The sequence below is a fragment of the Oreochromis niloticus genome, linkage group LG10, assembly GCF_001858045.2.
Source record: "Oreochromis niloticus isolate F11D_XX linkage group LG10, O_niloticus_UMD_NMBU, whole genome shotgun sequence".
NCBI lineage: Eukaryota > Metazoa > Chordata > Actinopteri > Cichliformes > Cichlidae > Oreochromis > Oreochromis niloticus.
The window spans coordinates 11,496,251-11,517,089 of NC_031975.2; the positions used below are offsets into that span (position 1 = coordinate 11,496,251).

Consider the following 20,839-nt stretch of genomic DNA (forward strand, 5'->3'; position numbering starts at 1 on the left):
CCTTTTGTATCAAAGTAGAATAAGTTATGTTAAAAACAAGGAACACTTTAGTTGAGTGGATTGTTAATCACCTTTGTGTGACAAAGAACGTGCAGATGAAAATATTTTTGTATTCTTTAAGTGTCAGAGGTCATACAAACACCTTGCAGTCGTGAGGGATTGTGTTTTCCCAGACCGCTTGCAAGAAGTATAACCTGTGAGCAGTATTGAGGATCTGAGATCAAGTTTACAGTAGAAACACAATCAGACTGTGAACCCTATACCCCTTCTCAGGGGAAGTGCTTTTAAAGTTAAACAACCTGTTTAACAACGTGCCACACGGATCCTTTCTGGTCTAAAAACACCCTGCTCAATCTATTGTCTGAGAAAGTGGAAACTGACAGGTTGATGTTTCAAAGTGCCTCACTTCCACATTTTGTTCACTTTTCCTTAAACAGAGTGATTGGCATGATAAGATGTTGGCAACACTTCCTGGTTTCTGTTTGTCAGGGCCATACAGTGCAGTACGAGGGGGGGGGGGACTCGTGTAGACTTGTTAAGGCTTGCCCACTAGAGGGCGCTAATGAACGCTGTGGTTGCGCATGAAATTAGGGTTTCCCACAGTTTTAAAGGTGGCACCCAGATACTTCAACTAAAAAAGTTTAGGAGTACATTAACATTTGTTGCTATATTTGTATAAAAGTATAAAAACCTGTACTAATATATTTCTTTTTTTTAAGCTTAGGGCAGTGTTTTGAATCAGCTGAGCCCCCCCCCCCCCCCCTCAGCTTGTATGGTGCATTCAAGTCCCGTCAAAAGGTGTTTGAATGACAAGCGAACTGAAAGACATAACTGACTAAGTAACCCTGGTGTGTGTGCCCAAACTATTAACTGTAGCATTAAATAGGCAGTTAAATCACGCTTAATGTGGATTTGCAAATTTGAGGGTCCATTTGGCGTGATTTGTCAACAGAACAGCACTTGAGCGCACCTTCAAGTTGCAAAGCTCGGAGGATGGAGCCTGTGAGTTAGCCGTGAAGGCAGCACCGTAGTGTGTACTGTCTACCACTTGTTAGAGCGGCAGACTTGAGAGTTGCTGCTAACTGACACAGTATGGTGTGAACTTCAGTTTTGATATCTCTTTATTTTACATTACAAACGACTCTTTCTCTTTTAGGGTTTGTTTTCGGTCTTGATGACTCATCATTAGCCTCTCGATGTTTATGTCACCGTTTTATATTTTTTACTAACAATTTGGCATATTTTTTTTAAGTGAACATCTATGTGACAGAGGATCGGTGTAACCCTGACATGGCTGAGTTACTGCCACAACAGCCGCAGCCGGGCGATATAGACCCGGACTTCGAGCCTCTCTCTCGCCCGCGGTCCTGCACCTGGCCGCTGCCCCGGCCGGAGCTCATCGACCCGGCCAGCTCTAACACATCCTCCCCAGCACCGTCTGTACAGCAGGAGCCTGCAGCAAACGCCGAGTTCATCAGAAACCTCGACCTGTTGGAGGAGGACTATAAAGAATACTCCGAGCAGAAACCGCTTTGCAATGTTTTTCAGTGCCGGGACAGCAACTGTGTGCATCATTACCCCCACCAACATCATCATCATCACCATCATCATCAGCTCCAACAGCAGCACCAGGTCCCGGGTCCACAGCTGTCGTCCCAGCAACAGGTGCCAAATCCTGGGGTCCCACCTTTGGGTGGACCCGGGCAAAGGAAGAGCAGCTCGTCCCGGCGAAACGCCTGGGGGAACATGTCGTACGCAGACCTGATCACCAAAGCCATAGACAGCTCACCTGAGAAGCGGCTGACCCTGTCTCAGATTTACGACTGGATGGTTAAGAGCGTGCCTTACTTCAAAGATAAAGGAGACAGCACCAGCTCCGCGGGCTGGAAGGTGAGTGTGTGCGTGCACGTGAACACTCGCTGTCAGTAGGATGTGTGCGCGTGAGCGCGAACGCAGATGCATATATGCTCTGTAACCATCTTTACCACCACAGCACAGCAAGCAGCACCAATGAAACAAGTGCCGCCAGCAGCAAAGCTGGACCAAGAAAAGTTAGGGAGTGACATTTGAACGTGCTAGACTTTATATGCAGACAGTGGAAACTTGCACAAAACATATCGAGGCCACATCCTCATTAGCGTCTTATTGCACCGATTGCCACTGTAAGGCGTTTTGCACAATCTGCTGAGCAGGAAATGCAAAGGTTTGATGTGCAATTAATTGCCTTTGTAGTTTTTTAAAAAAAACAGACCTGTTTCACTCGCATTTAGAGACGTTGTAGCAGGATAATTACACCTTAAATTCTTAAACCTGTGATTATATTTCATCTAGACAACTTGGTTTTGGTACAGGAAAGTGACAGTATTCACTTTCACTGTGTGCACATAGTGCAAAGCATTTGGTTTTGTATATTCACTCAACACTCACATGTGTGCTATGCAAAGCAACCCATCACATTTTTTAATATGATTAAAAATGACCATGGTGGGATTTCAAACCTGTCCTATGGTTAGCTTTTAGAGGGGCTGCTGAGTTCTGGCTTCTGAGTAACCTTTGAAGTTTTGGAGTGGTTTCCTCTGTCAGTGGTAGTGCATGCCTCTCTGCTTTGTCAGTGAGGACACATGCAGCTCTAAAGCAGCAGAGGACAAGCCAGCTGGTCTGTAAACATCCCATAGATGCCACCGAGACTGCTTTTCTCTATATAAAGCAGAAACAAACTTCAGGTTTGTTTGAGAATAACACCCGACTGAGTGATGTGAAATTGGGTTTTGACTGAGGATAAAGACGTGTAGGTATGCTCTGTGTATTCCCCCACCCCCACCCCCACCCCCACCCTCAAACACACCTATGTGGAAGCCAACCTGTATTACCACAAAACACATTGACTTGCGTAGCATTTCCACAGTCATGGAAACCCTGCTACCTTCCTGAAAACTGCAATTTGAATGTGCAGACCTGGAAATATTTACTACAGGAGACGAGCTGTGAAAACATTTGCCTAATGCCTGCACAAACATGCTGATCCGGCCAGTGAGGATGTCACTCCACTCGTGATGGACAGAAGCCCGCAGACAAAGCCAAAGGTGGACCAACAGAAGACGCCAATTAAAGCCCGCACACTTCCAACAAAACGTACTCTGCTTGAGTTTTCAGTGTCGCAGCCTTTCCTGTAACCCCCTGCATTCTCTTGAGAGGTGATTTGAAAGTTGTCAGGAAATGCCTTTGGGAAACCTCAGTCATATATAGCTCCCATTGTTTTTAACACCCCCCCGCCACCAACACCCTACTTGAAAAGCTTTGTCACAGTTTATTATATATACAGCCTTTGTTAAACCTACTTCTTTTAAAAATCTGCACACTCTCGAATGTACACGCACTGACGAATCGGCCTGTTTTTGTTTGAAATAACTGGAAGCTACACAAACAGCTCAATCAGTGCTGGGGAGTGTTTTCGAGGGGAAGGGACTGGCAGAAGGGGATGCTGGGAACTACGTCAAACATCCTCCATTCCTGAGTTGTGTGCTCATATCTTTGTGTCCCTGTCTTCTAGAGTTTCCTTAGCGGATGCTACGGCCTGGAGAAAGGGATCGCTGCTCTTCATCCTATCTCTTCCTTCTGCTCTCTCTCTCTTTCTTTGGGTTTTTGCTCAAGGGGTTTGCGCTTGTTCAATAGGACCTTGGGATTTCTTTTACTAAAGGGCTTTGCTCTTTTTTTTTTGGCTTTAAGACACAAATTCTGGAAATAATTGAATTGGTGGCTTTATGAAGAATTTTTTTCCCTTCCTTAGTCATAGAGATAAAGAGAAAGGTTCTATTACCCTTCAGCGAGGCAGCGAACGCCTCTCGGTTCTCTCTCAAGAGCAAAAGCTCAAGATCGTTCACATATTTTACATATAATCAACAGATCTTTGCTTCAGCCTCGCCATTCCTGAATGCTGGCATGCCCACCAGGCCTTGGAACCGCCAGCTTATAGTTATTTTTACACTTTCCTGTTAAAAAAACACGGCGGTTCCCCCACAATGAACTATGATGCATTTCCTGCCCGGTGGATGGAAAACAGTGCCATGTGTTAACATCCCCACCCTGCAAAACATGAGGGTCAGGGCAGGGGGGAAAAAAAGAGGATGAACCAATAAGAGATCATATATGCATTTTTGTGAATCCAATTCTATGCAAAATCACTTTTATATCATTTCAACATTTGTGCCACATATAAACGTAACTGCTGGTCTACTTGTTATGATTGTGCTTTTTGGCGTTTTTATTAACAAAGCAGTTTCGTCTCTAGCTGTAGTGATGCAAAAAGATAAGCCAGAGATCTAATAGTGGGTGGAGGGCATTGCGTTTGATTGTAGCAGTACACCTAAAAAAGTATAGATAGGTGGAGCGCAGGGTAAGGGGAAAGGCACTGCCTCCACAGCTTTCTGTCTACTGTATGTCATGGAGATTCTTTTGGTCTCCCCTCTATATATCATGTGGCAGCTCAGTGATCATGATGCCTTTGGGACAACAGAGGGCCCCTCAGTTAACTCTTGGAGGACTGGTTTCCCCTGGGATACTGGTGGGTCCGTGAGTAGCAGTGAACAGCTTGCAACGTACTTTTAGCGTTTTACTGGCAGTGCCACTGTTTTTCTCAATGAACTGTGACATTAGATAATGGAACAGGAAGTGACGCTCTTGAGTTTAACTGCTGCTGAAGTTCCGAGGTGTCACCCAAAAACATGTTGATTACAAAAAAGTGTTTCCCCCCTTCCGTTTTTTGAAGTTTTTAAAAACATTGCCCTGCAAATGAAAGAATATTTTGTTGGGTTGCTTTGCTGATAGCCTGCAGAGTCTCCTGTGAAGAGGTTTATCGCACTATATTATCTAGCGCGGGGGTCAAAAGGTCAACAAGCCTACAGATCTGCAATGTGTTGATTTGCCTGTCTCGCGCCTGATGTATGCATATGACCACTTTGGAAACCAATGACAAACAAGATTGAAGGTATCAGGATGAGCCAAACGGCACAGTGGAAAAGGTCATTATACCTCCATTTGAGCAACAGCCATCGTCCCTCAACTTACAGCCAATAAGAGCCAATAGCGGGACTGGAGTGATGGCAAAACCCAAACCAAAGTTCTTGGCAGGTTTTGCTGTGACCTATACACTTGCTTGAGTGCTATAACAAGATTTCTTCAATATATTTCCCAGTTTGAGTAGTGGATCTCTTATTTCCAGCTTCTGTGACTATAACTGTCCGAATGAAAAGCTAGAGCCACGCCAATTTAAGACATTTTTTAGACATTATAAATTTAAATCTCTTCCCCACTGGCTTCAGTTTTTAACCAAGTTTGATGTAATATTCTCCATTAGTTGATCAGATAGTAAGGACACAAAAACGTCTAACTATGTAGTAAAAACTTGTTTTTTACATGAATTGTAGAGATTAAAACAAAAAGAATTGGAAATTTTCAACCAGAACAAACATTGGTTGGTTTAGTCCACGACAGAATCTACTGGATGCTATGAGAGATCTGACTCTGTGAGTGATAACAGGAGGTTTACATTTGTGGTTTTGAGTGAAATGTTTATTGAACTACTGGATGGAAATGCTGTGGTCAGCAGGCATTCACAGTTCTGCTGTTGAAAAAAAACCCCATCCCTGATGGCCCCAAAAATGATTTCTTCATATAAAACCATTAAAGATTAAATTGTTGCTAAACATTGAGATATGAAACCTGGAACTGCAAACAACATCCTTTGTAAGTGAAACTGAGTAGAAACTTTCCCCTGCTGCTTAAAACAACCCAAACACTTGTAGTCATGTGAAAAAGAAAGTTTTTCACAGGACTCTATGCAGGCCTGTGAAAATTTACGTACACCTATACTGCTTTCATAGGAATCAGGAGGAAAAGTAGCAGCCATGTTCTGATAATCAGTGAATTTGACTAACTGAGGATCAGCAACTGTGACCACTGCTATAAAAGCAGTTGCTTTGACAGTTTGCTATTTGCATTCATGTGTTTTTTAGCATGTCAGGAGTGGACGTCCCAGCAAATTCAGACTGTGCAATGCTCAGAGAAATTGCACAAAACCAGAGCTACATCTCGGACTCTACAGGCCTCAGTTAGAATGTTAAATGTTAAAACTCTTGACAGAAAAAGCCTCTTCTCTGTAAAATGAAAATAGCAGCATACCTTAGGTTTGCGAAGTTGCGTCTGATTAAACCACAAGACTTTTGGAATAATGTCCTTAGGACAGAGGAGACCAAAGTGGACATGTTTGACCATAATGCAGCACTGCATGTGGCAAAAACCAAACACAGCATACCAGCACAAGCACCTCATACGAACCGTCAAGCACAGTGGTGGAGGGGTGATGATTTGGATTTGTTTTGCAGCCACGGTGCCTGGGCACATTGTAGTCATGAAGTTCACCACAAAGTTCTCTGTATACCAAGTACTCTAAGGTCAAACGTGAGGGTGTCTGTCTGAAGGCTAAAACTGAAAGTGGGTCATGCAACAGTACAATGATCCCAAGCACAGCAGCAAATCTACAATAGAGTGACTAAAGAAGAAAAAAGATAAGAATCAAGATGTTGCAATGTCCCAGTTAAAGTCCTCAACCTGACTGAAATTCTGTGGTGAGATATTAATAGTGCTGTGCATAAACAAATGACCGCAAACCTGAAAGAACTGAAGCAACACTGTAAAGAAGAGTGAGCCAAATATTCTCCACAGTGATGTGAGAAGACTGACAAAGTCATACAGAAAATTATTACTTCAAGTTATTGCTGTCAAAGCTGGTTCCACAATCTACCGAATCTGGGGTGTACTTTGTTTTACTTTCTTTTTCACATGACTCTATGTGGGCTGCACCAAAACAAACAACATAAGCACAACAAGGAGCATTCATTGCATTAGATGCTAATGGATCATCTCATTTATTAATCAACATTTGTTTCATTGTTGCCTTGTGAACTTTGTTAAGGACACTGACCTGAAAACTGGTAGCAACTATTAAAAGAAGCGAGAGAGAGAAAAAAGAGTAACTGCCAGCTATTTGTCTCGGGATCACAAGGTTAAAAAAGGATGTCTGCCTCAAACTTAAGAGGCCCACTAAAAGCTTCAAGTAACCCCATGAAGAAAGGGAGGCTTGAGGCAGGGGCTTTCAAAGAGGAACGGCCATAGCTTAAGGGAAAGAGGGGAGCAATCAGCTGACTGGTTTGCTGGGGGCTGAGGCCTGTGTACTGTCTGCTGTCTACACGTGTGAGCCGCTGGAATCTGTGGCATGTGGATCTTTGCATTGTCCTCCAGCTTATACAGGATAATAATCAGCTCCAAATATATTATCTTGGCAAAAAGTACTTGGGCTCTAATCCATTATGCAAAATACAAAAGACGGGGTCAGAGGATGACAGAAATACACCGTGAAGACAGGGAAAAAAAGATTAGATTACAATCCAGGGTTAAAAAAAAAGAAAAAGGGGGTGACCTTTTCACCCGATGAAATGTGCAAAGAATGCGGTTCATTCACAATAATAGGCTGAGATAGTCTTGTTATTTCTGAATATTCAAATATGATTGAGGTGCAGTTTTTGTGCTTAAATTGTTTAATTGCAAACCCATTCCTCTTCATGATGCCATTGCAGAAACAGGCCACTTCCTTTGACGCTAACTGTTAATGAAGTAGTCTGCATACTGTATGTGGAGCTGTAAAGAGCTGATGCACTCTCTGCACCAGGCTCCCGTGCTATTCTTCTTCTGCAGGTTTTCTCGCCTTTTTACCGCCTTGTTAAAGCAAACCCAGGCCCTATGCTCACAACTTTGTGCATCATAGGTCATAAGAGAAAGGGGGAGGGGTGCACAGGAAGGCAGCACAGGAAGACTGTAATCTCTGCAAGTGCTCGTCTTTCCTATTCTCTTATTTCTACCAGATAACTAACTGCTTTGTAGTGGTGGTTACATGTTAGCAGAAAATCACTCTGATTTAGTCAAGTACAATTTTAGATTTGCACTTTCATGTAAATTAAAGAAGCAGGGTGTTGGCCATGCTCATGAAGTTAAGCAGTATCAACTACATTTTCCAATAACTTACCCTTTTTGGCTGTATTACCTAAAATCCTGCTTTGAAATGAAGTTTGACAGCAGTAAATTGGCATTGCTGAGCTCTTTGGAGTCACTGGCAGCTACATAGATTAGCACACTTCCTAATTTCCCTGCTAATGTGATCTTGATTAATAGACAATTGTTCTTCCAGTTTCCTCATTCTTTACAACTTTGTTTGAAAACCTTTTGGCAGACACAGCACAAGCACTTTGTTTGAGTGCAGTGGAATCTATCACTGAGGTCAGTAAAATGTTGAAATGTATGCCTTAAAAAGACGAAAACATAATTATGAGGTAACCCTTATGCTGATCCCCTCCCTTTTGCCTTCAAAATTGCCTTAGCTTTTTATAGAATAGATTTAACAAGCTGTTGAAAACATTTCTTTTGAGATTTTGGTTCATATTGACATGTCAGCATCACACAATTGCTGCACATCCATAATGCGACACTCCCATCTTACCACAATTTAAAGGTGCTCCAGTGGATTGATATCTTGTGACTGTGTAGGTCATCTGAGAACAGCTGAGCTTCCGCTAGAATAACCATCAGTAGATGGGTGCACCGTGGTCATAAGGTGATGGAAATATTCAACAATATTCAGGTAGCCTGTGACGTTTAAACGATGTGGGCCAAAAAATACCACCACCAGCAGGCTGTCAATTGGATCCATGTTTTAATGTTGTTTATCCTAAATTCAATTTTGCTCAACCTCTTCAAACTATAGCTTCAGACTCCTGTTCTGAAAGGATTGGTTCCTGATGTGGTCTTCTGCTGCTGTAGCCTGTCTGCTTCAAGGTTCAATGTTGTCCAGTTAGAGATGCTGTTCTGCATACCTTGATTGTAGCAAAAAATCATTTGAGCTACTACTGCCTTCCTATCAGATCAAAGCAATCTGGCATTTTCTCTGCTACTCAGTGAATATTTTATCTTTCTCTAACCATTCTCTGTAAACCCTAGAAATGGTTGTGTGGGAAAATCCCAGCAGAGCAGCTTAAATCAGCTTTATTCCCCATGCTCAGTTTAAACTCAGCTGGTCATCTTGACCATATCGACATGACTAAATGCATTGAGTTGTGGCCATGTGATTAGCTGCTTAGATAGTTGCATTAATGAGCAGTTGAACAGGTGTGACTAACAACATTTATATTTGGTTGAATATATAAAAACACCTGAATTTGTGAGCAACAAATTGCACCATTATTCACCTGGGCGTTTTTACTGCTTATCGTGGCTAGCGTTAGCGAGTGTTAGCAAAGATTAGGACATTACCTTTCGGCTCTCTTACTGGGAAATCAAGCAATCCAATGAGAAGGACTGAATAACTGTCAGCTATTAGCAAAAAACTGCACTATTTTCCATTTATAGGTTTTGCTGCTAACTGTGTAAAAGATAATGTTGGCTTCATCGCCAGGTTTTCTTCTTGTTTTTCTGTCAGCACTAAAAACATTTAAATTCTAAAACAAAGTATAGCAGTGGCACAAATATATGAGTATCTACAGGGTTGCAATATCTAAAGGTTGAAAACCTAAGCTAACATTTAGCTTTATCAGAATACAGGAGCAAAACCTTGTGAGTGTACACTTTTACTTTTAAAGCCTTCAAAGAAAAAAAATTATATTTACATTTTCTCACGTTTCCCTGCCTGGGAAATTTACTGATGGGAAAACAAGTTCATTCTCCCTCCCCATCACTAACTACATGTAAGCTTTCATCATTGAGATAAAAACCCAGTTACTGATTTGAGAAGCAGCTGGTCTCCAGCAGTCAGCCTCCTGGGAGATCCTCTGTCCTGTCTGTGGTTGTAGCTGGCGCTGTATGTAAAATGCGTAGACCAATTGCAACTGAGGCCACTTTCACTGAGGCCGCACCTGTTCTTGCAACCGAGCCCTGTTTGTTTACTTACCCTGCGACCGTTACTGCAAGCCTCATGCTTCACTACACAAGAAACAGCAGCTGCGTCAATTAGATTGTTTTGAAGTCCAGTAGGAGGAGTTATTTCATGCTGCATGATGGATAATGGTGATGGATGATTCTCCTTACTCCAGCTCAGGTGTTCTGCCGGGTATCTCACCTGAGTTGTGGCAGCTGCTGTTTTCTGCTTTCATGTGGGAAGCCTAATGACCCATTTCTGAGGACGAACTGAAAGTAGATTTTGTCCCAACTCAGTCCTTCCCGATTTCAGGATTTCTTGCATAAGCCGTCTAATATGACATTAAAATCACATTCTCTTCCATGCTGCACCGGTTTGTTTCAGGGGCAGCACTACTAAATGTCCTCAAGTGTAGAGCAGAAAATGTTGCAGATTTCTTTGTAATACTCTTCTGCACACTTGTGTGGCAGCACTTCTGTAAGAGGATCTTTGCTCTTAAACATTTATGTCACTTAAGTTCCTCTGTAATCTGGACCTCGTCACTTCCCTCGTTGCCAAAGCAGGTCAGCGGAGAAAAAAATAGATTTCTCACATTCACATGAAATGTTTTGCAACCACAAAAGCCCACATTTTACTACTACAAAATATGCCGTAACAAAACAGAAAAAAAAAAAAAGACGGGACCTTAGGCGGCTCTTTCAAAGAAATAATGATTGAGTGGGGCACCTCCTGAACTAAAAAGGAAGGGGAATTTTTGTTGTCTTTGAGCTGAGTTAAGTTTGTCAAAGATAAGGCGGAGAAGAAAATTTCCCTTTCCACAGCACTGCCTTGCAGTGCACGATCTGAAGTAGGTGCTAATCAAAGGCTGTAGAGATTTGCATATCAGCAGTGATCTCTGCCATGCGTGAGCGAGACTTCACATTTGGTTAGTGAAATACATGTTGGATTGCAGGCTTGAGTCTGTGCAGCACACTGCTAACTGTCTTCAGTTAAGGGCTGAGATCATTTTAAAAAAGGAAAATGGGGAGAAAAGGGTCATCAAATGAGCATAAAATGCAATGATTGAATTGCATTTTGAAACCATACAACCTCAGGTCTCTTCAGTCTACATGTGCAGGATGTCCTCTGACACAGGAAGCCTCATTTAAAAGTCACTGGAAGAGAAGGGAGGAGTCTGGTTTTGGTGGTGGGGTGGAGTCCAAAGAAGCTGTTTTGGTGAGTCTCACGAAGCGGGTCTCACCCAGCGTGTCACATCTGATGATTCTCCTCCTCGCTCTTCCTTTGCCATCCAACCTGTTTGCATGTCCCCGTCAGCTTGTATGAGCAGCTCGTGTTTAGCACACAGTGAACTCATTGACCCCGGCTCTGCCGGCAATAACATCCTACAGTGTCACCCTCCCCAACTTGGCTTCGAACTCCGTGACCTCCCCTTACTTTCTGTTTAGCAAAAGAAAAAAAAATCAAACTTGTGTACCGCTCTCTGTTTTCACTCTGTCGGTTTACAGTTTGAGGTTGAACTCCTCTTTCAGCACCTTCTTATGACGACGGCACAAAAAATAATACTTGAAAAGCTTCAAATTTGTTCCAATTTTGCAGTTTTTTCTGGGTTTATCCCTTTGATAATTTCCACTTTTAAATAATACTTTCACTGAGAGTAGTTTTATAGATTAGAAGTCATATTGTTGCCAGAAGCTTAAGTTTGACCCCAAAATTTCAGAGACACACTGAGACAATCCATCTATTGTTTTGGATGAGAACATCTTTATCTCAGTGCTTTGTATATCCCTGCTGAATCCTGCGGTTGGGAACATCTGGGTTTACTAACTGCAGGGAGCTGCTTTCTCATTCACATGGGTGTTTAGGGGGAAATTCCATACTTGTACGTATTGTGTTACACTTTAGTCTTTCATTGTCCCCCCCATCAAGCTCAGCAAGTTGCATATTAGGGTCACAGAAAGACCAGTCTGTACAGTGTGTCTGTGCCATGTCTAACTGTCTTCATGACCTCCCGACCGACACTGGTTTTCTTCCTGAGAGGATTACCACAGGAGGCGCCTACTGCATCCTTTTTGGGATACATAACATGGCATTAAAAATCTACTGAATAAGGCTTTAGGTGTGTGCATATTTGGACGAGGACAAATTTGACCACATACAAAAAAAGAGAGCAGCTCAGTGATCTCAATGAGCTCTTTCAGAGGTGTAATTTTCGATGATGGGCACAGGCAAAATTAAGCAGTGATGGTTTTTCTCTGTAACGTGTCTTCCAAATTACCCTGTTTTTTGTTGTTGTTTTTTTCCCCTTGTTTTTTCACTGTTGTTTTTCACTTTGGATCCAAAGCGAACAGTGTTGTTGTTGCTGCTGCTGGGCTGAACTGATTAAAGTCAGTGGAAATCACAGGAAACATGATTATAGTCCACAGTGAGGAGAGATGGACACCCTAGTAAGCTCTCTCGTGGGCCTTCAAAACAATACAAGCAGTTAAAGCATGAGAAAAAACTGATGAATATAACGTAAAAGTCAGAATGTATTCAGAAACAAGAAAAATGTTTAAAAAAATCCAGACTAAGCGAAGAAACTAACGAGAAATGTTTCTTTGGTCACATTTTGCACTATTATACTATAGTATAATATGAATTGTCGTCTATCTTTGTCACACTTGTGTCCAACATTGGTCACCTTCCCTCTTTCATTGAATAGATCCTGTATTTCTGGAGAAAAGAGTCTCTTAAGTTATGTTGCTGACAATACTTTATTTTGTTCAGTATCACTGATCAGTTCAGTGGCAGGCACTGATTTATAAAATTGAGCATGATATTTGTGTGAGGGAAAACTTACAAATGAATCACTTTTCTCCCATTCAGAACTCCATCAGACACAACCTGTCCCTGCACAGCCGCTTTGTGCGCATACAGAACGAGGGAACGGGAAAAAGCTCCTGGTGGATGCTGAACCCAGAGGGAGGAAAGAACGGAAAGTCACCTCGACGCAGAGCTACCTCCATGGACAACAGCAATAAGTTTGTCAAGAGCAGAGGAAGAGCTGCAAAGAAAAAGGTCTCTGCTCCGGAAATGAACCTTCATAGATATTTCAGCCAAATGTTTGTTTTTTTAAATTCTGTTGAATCTAAATGACATGTACTCAGTGTTCTTGTGTTCTACTATCTCTAGATGGCTCTACAGGAAGGGCTTGAAGGAGGAGCAGGCAGCCCCAGTTCCCAGTACTCTACCTGGATTGGAAGCCCAAACTCCCACAGCAACGAAGATTTTGAACCCTGGAAAACATTTAGGACGCGTACCAGCTCTGATGCCAGTACTCTGAGTGGTCGCCGTTCACCTTTCCCTTCTGAACAGGATGATGTGGGGGAGTCGGATGGCCACATAATGTATCCTGGAGTTGCTGGTGCTAAGATAACCTCGACCCTGCCCAGCCTGTCTGAGGTGTCTGGATCCATGGGACAGCATCGCTCAGAAAAGGTCATGGATCTGCTGGATAACCTTAACTTGCTGTCTCCTAAACCCTCCCAGCTCAGCTCTGACTCCTCACACTCCCCGCGCTCCTCAAACGCCAGCATGCTTCAGAGTAGCCCCTATAACTCCACTGGACTGACCCCACACCAGCAGCAGGACTACCAGAAGTGCTTGTATAGTCAGGTGAGAATGCACTCCCTGTCCCCTGCTCCTATGCAGACACTTCCAGAGGCTAAGCCCAGCTTTGGGGCTTATGAGAACCAGTATATCTTCCCTTCTGGGCTGCTGACAGGAGAACCAGACACTAGAAGGGACATGCTGCACTCTGAAGTTGGGAGGGCAAGTTGTCCATTACCTACTTATAGCAGCCAAAGCCATGTGGGTGGTCATAATGGAGTAAAAATGATGAATCCCTCTCAGAGTCACCCACTTCCTCGTGTAAATCCACATACTCTGCATAGACAGGGTCCAGCTGCCTCACAAGACTTGAATAGCTGTAACATGATACCCCTGACTAGCCTGACTAGCCATTCAGGAACCTCTCTTCGAATGGCTGGTCCAAGGACATGCATGCAGCTCCCCCTCGGACTCCCTCCACACACTAATGATGCCTCAGCGACCTACGGCAGCAGCAACAGCTACAGAGAACTCAACTCTGTACATCCACACAGTCATCATCATCATCAAGAGCATCTACCCAGTGATCTCGACAGTGTGCCTACTGAAAGGTTTGAATGTGACTTGGAGTCTGTCCTCCACGACACACTCATGGATGGTGGGGGGCTGGACTTTAATTTTGATCCAGCAGCTGGGCCTCATGGGTTTTCCCAGAGGGTGAAGACGACCACACACAACTGGGTGTCAGGGTAGCATCGCAGAGAGGTGAGACTGATAATTAGTCTGCCCTTAATTTCTTATACATATTACAGATAACAAACATAAACACCCTCAGAGTGTTTGTCATCCCTGAACATTTTCCATTTCATCCACCCCCGCAGGTTTTTCTCAACATCACTCTACTGCTCACCTTCATTCAGAGAGTGGAATCCAAAGAAGCTTTCACCATCATTATCCACAGATCAGAAGAGGTTTATCAATCATGTCCTGACGCAGAAATAAGACGCAACCATCACTGCAGTGAATATAAAACAGAGAGACAAGCCTGCATAAGTGAACTAGCGTTGGTCTCAGCCACCTATCAAAACTGTATGTATATTATAATACATAAGAAGGAACCAACGGAACACGAATTTGTCTTTGTGCTACAATCACACACGGGAAAAAATGACTGGAGAATGCAGAATGACCAAGATTTCTGCAACTGTGTACAACAAACGTGTGAATAAGTTCAAGTTTGAATTTGTTGCTTCAGAGACAGGCACCAGGTCTGCAACCACTTGCAGCTAATAGCTGTAAATGGCAATAAGATGGAGTCAGTTTGCTATCAGGTTGGATGAGGTCAAGCTGGCAATTACATGCAATTTGTCTGCGAGAATATGGTAATTAAGTGTGATAACTCTGTTGCTGTCTACATTAAACAGATTTTTACACAAACTACTTACATTCAGAGTCGAGCCAGAAGCTCATAGATTTGAAACAGAAATTGTGATGTAGCTGCTGCAATTTAATTGCAAAATCACATAGGTGCTTGTCAACCTTGCTGTTATATAGGAACATAACGAGAATAGAACCAGTTGGGTTTAGTCCTCTTTTGCAAAGAAACTGATGGCAGGTCAGTTGTGCTCATCAGTGCAGACTGACTCAAACTGATTATGATACGTTGTCAGTCTGTCTGCATTTATAAATTAGATGACAATTATTTGCAAACCTTCTGCAATCTGTGAGAGTAATAGCAGTTAGTCAGCGTCCGACAATGGTTGTTTGGTGACAGATTTCCTCCCACCAGGCAAACTGTGCAAGCACAGAGGTTGAGTGCTGAACCTCTGAGCAGCCACTTAGTTACCACAACTACTTGCAAAAAAAAAATCTGTGTGATCACCAGGTAATTACCATTGTTTTCTAGTTGCAATGAGGTTGCAGTCTTATTTTTACTCTAGCATGATTAGTATAAAAGCTGTTTGGGGGATTTTGTTAAAAGGTACACTGGGAACACAATAATTCTATTTTCCAACACACATTACTTTGTAGAACTTGAAAGATGATTTAAAAATAGTTCTTCACTTGCTACCCTGTGGTGCAAGGAGACAGCATCATGTAGGGTAACTATGAGGGTAAGACAAAGAGGCATCTTCAGCAAGATGAATCTTTCCACACTGAAAATAAGTTACATTATCAAGTCGTGGGATTTGATCCATTTTTTGAAATTAACAAGAACAATTTGAAAATTAGCACCAGATTCTTCAAAAGAGGACTTGATAGTATGTAATCAGTATAGTATATGATTATTACCCAAATTAGTAAAGTATTTCAGCTTTTAAGGACTATATTTGGAAATGTGTTTTAGGAAGCAGCCATCGACAGCAAATCAATTACAGTGTGAACCAGGAGAAAATCATTACAGTTAACTGATAATCGATAGATAAAGTAGTGTATCGTCTGATTAGTAATACCGAATACATTAAAGAGGAAAAGCTGTGTATTGGAAAAAAAGTGTATATGCACAAAAATATACCTCTGCATAATCACCACATACAAGTTTATGAATCAAATGATGTTGTGGTACACTTCTGTCAAAACAGAACTTCAGTTGAGTATCAGCTATATGTTCTCACTATCAGATGCGATTACAGACCTTGAAACATGAGCTACACCTAAATTGTTGCAAACCTATATTTTGGTAGTTGACCAATCTGCAGGTTTTTTTTGGGGGGGGGGGATTAGTCAGCAATTATTTCAATAACTCAACTTCACTTCAAGTCTGCCCACCTGTGAATATCACCCTGTTGTCTCTACCCAAAGAAAATTAAAGTAATGACACAGAAAACATATGAATATGAAAATAATCCAATTTATTTTTAACATTACTCAGTAGGACAGTCAGAATAAAAATGAAATAAAAACAAAGCAATACAAATTAAAGTGCTTGTAGTATTTAAACAAAAAAGCAATGTGCAAACTAAAAACTTCTCCCCGTAAATTCAAATACCGCTTTAAATTAAATCAAAAAGATTTGATTTTCCAGTCCAAAATAACATCTAGAAGAGGTTTACTATTCAAAATAAACGCTAATATTAATGTTAAAGAAAAAAAAGGAGAGTGTTGCTACTCCAGTGTAATGTTTTTACTATCGCATTTCACTCATTAGCTAACACAAGTGAAATGGTGTTTGCTTAGCAAGCATCTTCCATGAGAAATTTCCGACAGGTAAGCTAACACAAACATTACCATAAACGAGGTATCAACGCGACGCACTAACGTACTCTCTAAAACTGACCCGTTCAGAGTTGACGTCACCGCACCAGGGTGCCGAGGTTTTAAATGCTCGTGCGCAGGAGTGCTGTCGTGAAAGGAAAGCTCCGCTTTGCACAGTCTGCATTTAACTTTCACATTTTTTTGCATTTTCTCCCTTCTTCCCCATCCCAGCTGTTTCACTTTTCGCGCTACGTTCTTCTTCGTTAGTACTGAATGCCGTATTGGCAGACGTTATAGGCGACACTGCCCCCATAGCTTCCTATAGTGTATTGCAGTTGCAAAAACACATTTGCGTGGTTTTAGAATATGACGCGTCGACTAATTTTTATAGTCGATGTCATCGATTATGTCATCGAATCGTTGTAGCCCTACTTGAAACTATAATTAGGACATTTATATACTGCATGTTTTGTTTTTTATTGTAGTTTGTTAATTCTTTTGGAGTTTGTAAATCATATGTTTTGTATAATATCCTGTATGTATTGTATTGAGATGGCTGCAGTTTCTTAATCTAAATCTAAAAGAAGGCTCATATAGATCTCCACCAATGCAAATGTTGTATTTTATGTTAATGCTGTTTTAATGCAGTTTTTAACAGCAGTCTAGAGAATTTTAGTATTTGGGAATACCTCTAAATACTAATGCTTCTTAAGTTTATTTGGCCTCTTGGGGGAAAAGTTATCAGTGTAACAATCATCGCAACATATATTCAGTTTTTTACAGGATTACATGGACTCTGTAAATTCTACCATGCGTTAAACATTTCTGTAAAAAAATTTCAAAATTGTACTGGATAATTTAAAGAATGAAATGTGTTTTTCACAACTTTCTCAGATCAAAAGGATATTTTTGGGAATGTGAGATCGATTAAAAGGCCGGTAGTGAAATCCTAAAATAGCTGGAAATATGTAATGGTTTATGAAACTTAACCAACATAGGCAAGTGTTTGCTGCTTACTTCCGGGCAGCTTCATATGTCACCAAAGACACATTGTAAAAAAAAAAAAAAAAAAGTGCCAATTTACTGTGTCAACATCATCTTGCAAACTTCTGTTGTACATATTTTATCTAGTATTACTTTTTTTTTGTATTTTGACCTCTTACTTGTTGTAGTACTGAACCCTTATACAGCATGTATGATTGTGTTAGACGTGGTTGTTTACATATCACAGTGCAAACAATATCAGTGGCTATATGAACACTCATACCTCAAAATTTTACCTCTGAAGTGTTGAAGGAACATTTCCTTCCAATTTTCTTCACTGAGTATTGTGTATTTGATTTGTCTTCATCTCAGAGTTTTGATTTTGTACATATTTTTTCATATTTCATTATTTCTGCAACAAGTTGTATACATCTGGACCTCTTTACGGATCTCTCTGTATAACATCAGGATTAATTAAACCTAAGTCATTTGAAAGATTTATCATTGAGAAAACTCATTGAAAAGTATTCTATCACATTAATTTATGTTGTTTTATAAGAGGTCTCTTATAATTTTTCTGTCATATCAAAATAAGTATGTCCCAGGACTAGTTTAACATAGTTTAACTAGTTTAACATTACCTTATGAAGAATTTTTGTAGAAATGTTTTGAGCCTGCTATATTTAATTAGGAAAAGGGTATTATTTCTTTTTATGTGTAACACAAATTAATGTGCACATTTCTGTGCACATGTGTTTTTTTGAGGATAAATAAAATGCAGCATTATTTTTTCATTGATTGATTTAGTCATTGTGTTATTTCAAACATGTAAATACAAATATCTTATAGAAATATAAACATCGTATATGGATATCTTTGGTATTCATGTCCAGATATTTTTTCAAAGAATGCTGTTTTTCTATGTAATCCATTAAATGCATAAATCGCCAAAGGCAGAACTGAAATGATGTCTTTTTTTGCATTAGTGCATCACTTGATTCTTAAGTGTGAATGTTTGTTATTTTATAGATGCAATGAGTAGATTTAGTGGGGTCAACCATCCAAAGCAATGGGCAGCATGCAAAAGAGGTGAAGAAGAAAGTGCAGTGGATGGAAATGAGTGCCCAGGTGGCTTGTGACAAAATGACAGCAGCAAGAGTAAAAGACAAAAAGACAAGAGGACGAGTTGGAGTTCACACAAGTACAGATCTTCACTGGGACAGACCAAAATGGACAGAATTAGAAATGAGTAAATCAGAGGGACAGCTCAGGTTGGGCAGTTTTGAGACAAACTTTGAGAGGCAAGGCTGAGATAGATTGGACATGTGCAGAGGAGGGATGGTGGATATACAGGGCAAAACCATTGGCAAAGTGTTGAATATGGAGCTGCAAGGCAGAAAAGAGGAAGATCATAGAGGAGATTCATGGATGTGAAGGAGGACATGCAGAGTGTTGGTGTGACAGGCCAGGATGTTAGAGACAGGGCAAGATGATAACAGTGAGAGACAGATGATCTGCTGAGGTGTCCCCTTAAAAGGAGGAGTGATCTTTGTGGTACCAACTGTTTGGCTTTTGAGCCGGTTCATAAAATAAGTGGGGGCTCGTCCGGGATATTTTGGACTCTATTTTGGATATTTTTGTGGAGACTAAACATCAGAGGTTTTTTTAGTGGGTTAGTGATGGTTAAGGTGTTCACTGTGATTGAGCAAAATCTCTTTAGTGCATTTCAGCAGGGTGGTTGTGCTGCCCTGCATCTCTTGTCTGCTGCCTGCTCTCGAGTTTGGGTTTAAAGTTGCCTTGAGCCTAGTATGTCACCGAAGACAAGGTAGGTAAACTTAGGTTTCTCTGGTTAGTATATGATGCTGGGAGCTGCTCAAAGTAAACCAGTGGCACCAAAATCTACAGGAAATTAAGATCAGGTTGAGACCATTGATTGGTTATTGTTTTGTGTTTGAAGCAGGTAAGCCTTTTGTTGAATTGGCATATAATGCATAGTCAGAGCCGTGTGTACATCTAGTAGATCTATGTTTATTGGTGCCAGATGATGAGGTTCCTGTTGTTTTCGTCATGATTCATAAGAACATGCAACATTTTCCAATCTCCTGTTGTCTAGTTTTTGTGAGCCTGTGACAGTTGTAGCCTCAGTTTACTGTTCTTAGCTTAAAGCAATGGCACCTGGTGTGGTCTTCCGCGGCTGTAGCCCATCTGCTTCAAGGTTCTATGTGTTGTTCATTCAGGGGTGCTGAAATATTCAGACCAGTCTTTCTGGAACCAACAACCATGCCACGTTAAAAGCAAAATCACTTAAGTCACACTTTCATTTCCATTGGATGCTCAGTTTGAACTTCAGCAGGTTGTTTTGACCATGTCTACATGCCTAAATGTATTGAAATGCTGCCACTTCACTGACTGATGAGATAGTCACATTAATGAGCAATGTTAAAATATATTGTGTCCTTTTTAATCATGTTTTGTAAACCTCAAATTATGGGCAACTGTTCTTCCATTTCAATTTAAAGCTACAGAAAATGAAATAGTTCATTCGATACTGAGCTGCAAACCAGGAGAATACCGACATGAAACAAAAAAATGAACTGTGTGGTATTTGGGGCTGAAACCCAAAATATACTGTCGGGGGGACATGTAAGACCAATATGAACATGTGCTAAAATGGTACAAAATGAGACCTTTAATGCTCTCATTTTCTGTGATAGCTTTCTTCTCATTCATTTTTAATTTTAGTTTATGCTGCTGTCTATAGACGGCTCTTACTGTGGTCCGAAACTTTTGTAGGCTATTCAGAAAATCAAACTGTAACTTTGTGACCTTAAAAAGCCTTTAAAAAGAAGTGAGGTATCTATGAGTCATACAATTAGTTTGTCTCTCAGGAAATTAAATACACTTACTTTCAACCATACTTCACTTCTGCCAAAGAAAAGCTAATTTGGGGCTGATAATTATTTTGATTCTTTGAAGTAGTGAGTAATATTTGACTTTTATTACTTAAAGTGTGCGTGTCCACATATCTTCCTGTAATACCAGCAAACCTTTGAGTCATGTACTCAGAAAAGATGTTGTGAGGTGATAAAGATAGCTATGGTTTTATATGAGTAT

At 41.0% G+C, this 20,839-nt stretch overlaps 1 protein-coding gene across 2 annotated transcripts; it reads left to right on the top strand.

Moving 5' to 3' along the window:
• The first annotated feature begins 1,017 nt into the window (after positions 1-1,017).
• On the top strand, positions 1,018-18,238 carry LOC100699299 (forkhead box protein O1-A). Of its 2 annotated transcripts, XM_013272303.3 has the most exons (5): positions 1,073-1,095; positions 1,253-1,890; positions 12,824-13,015; positions 13,130-14,311; positions 14,428-18,238. In XM_013272303.3, exons 2-4 carry the CDS (start codon positions 1,291-1,293, stop codon positions 14,297-14,299), a joined length of 1,962 nt encoding a protein of 653 aa, XP_013127757.1. In that variant the 5' UTR covers positions 1,073-1,095; positions 1,253-1,290; the 3' UTR covers positions 14,300-14,311; positions 14,428-18,238. The 2 variants fall into 2 exon arrangements, with proteins under 2 accessions (XP_025766550.1, XP_013127757.1); XM_025910765.1 differs by having other exon boundaries at positions 1,018-1,890.
• The last annotated feature ends 2,601 nt before the right edge of the window (positions 18,239-20,839 follow it).

What these genes read in the sequence shown, in the direction of transcription:
- LOC100699299 (XM_025910765.1), top strand. Translation starts at nt 1,291, where the DNA reads ATGGCTGAGTTACTGCCACAACAGCCGCAGCCGGGCGATATAGACCCG. An exon ending in CCAGCTCCGCGGGCTGGAAG is followed by an intron (nt 1,891 to 12,823) that starts GTGAGTGTGTGC and finishes TCTCCCATTCAG; the next exon opens with AACTCCATCAGACACAACCT. An exon ending in GAAGAGCTGCAAAGAAAAAG is followed by an intron (nt 13,016 to 13,129) that starts GTCTCTGCTCCG and finishes TACTATCTCTAG; the next exon opens with ATGGCTCTACAGGAAGGGCT.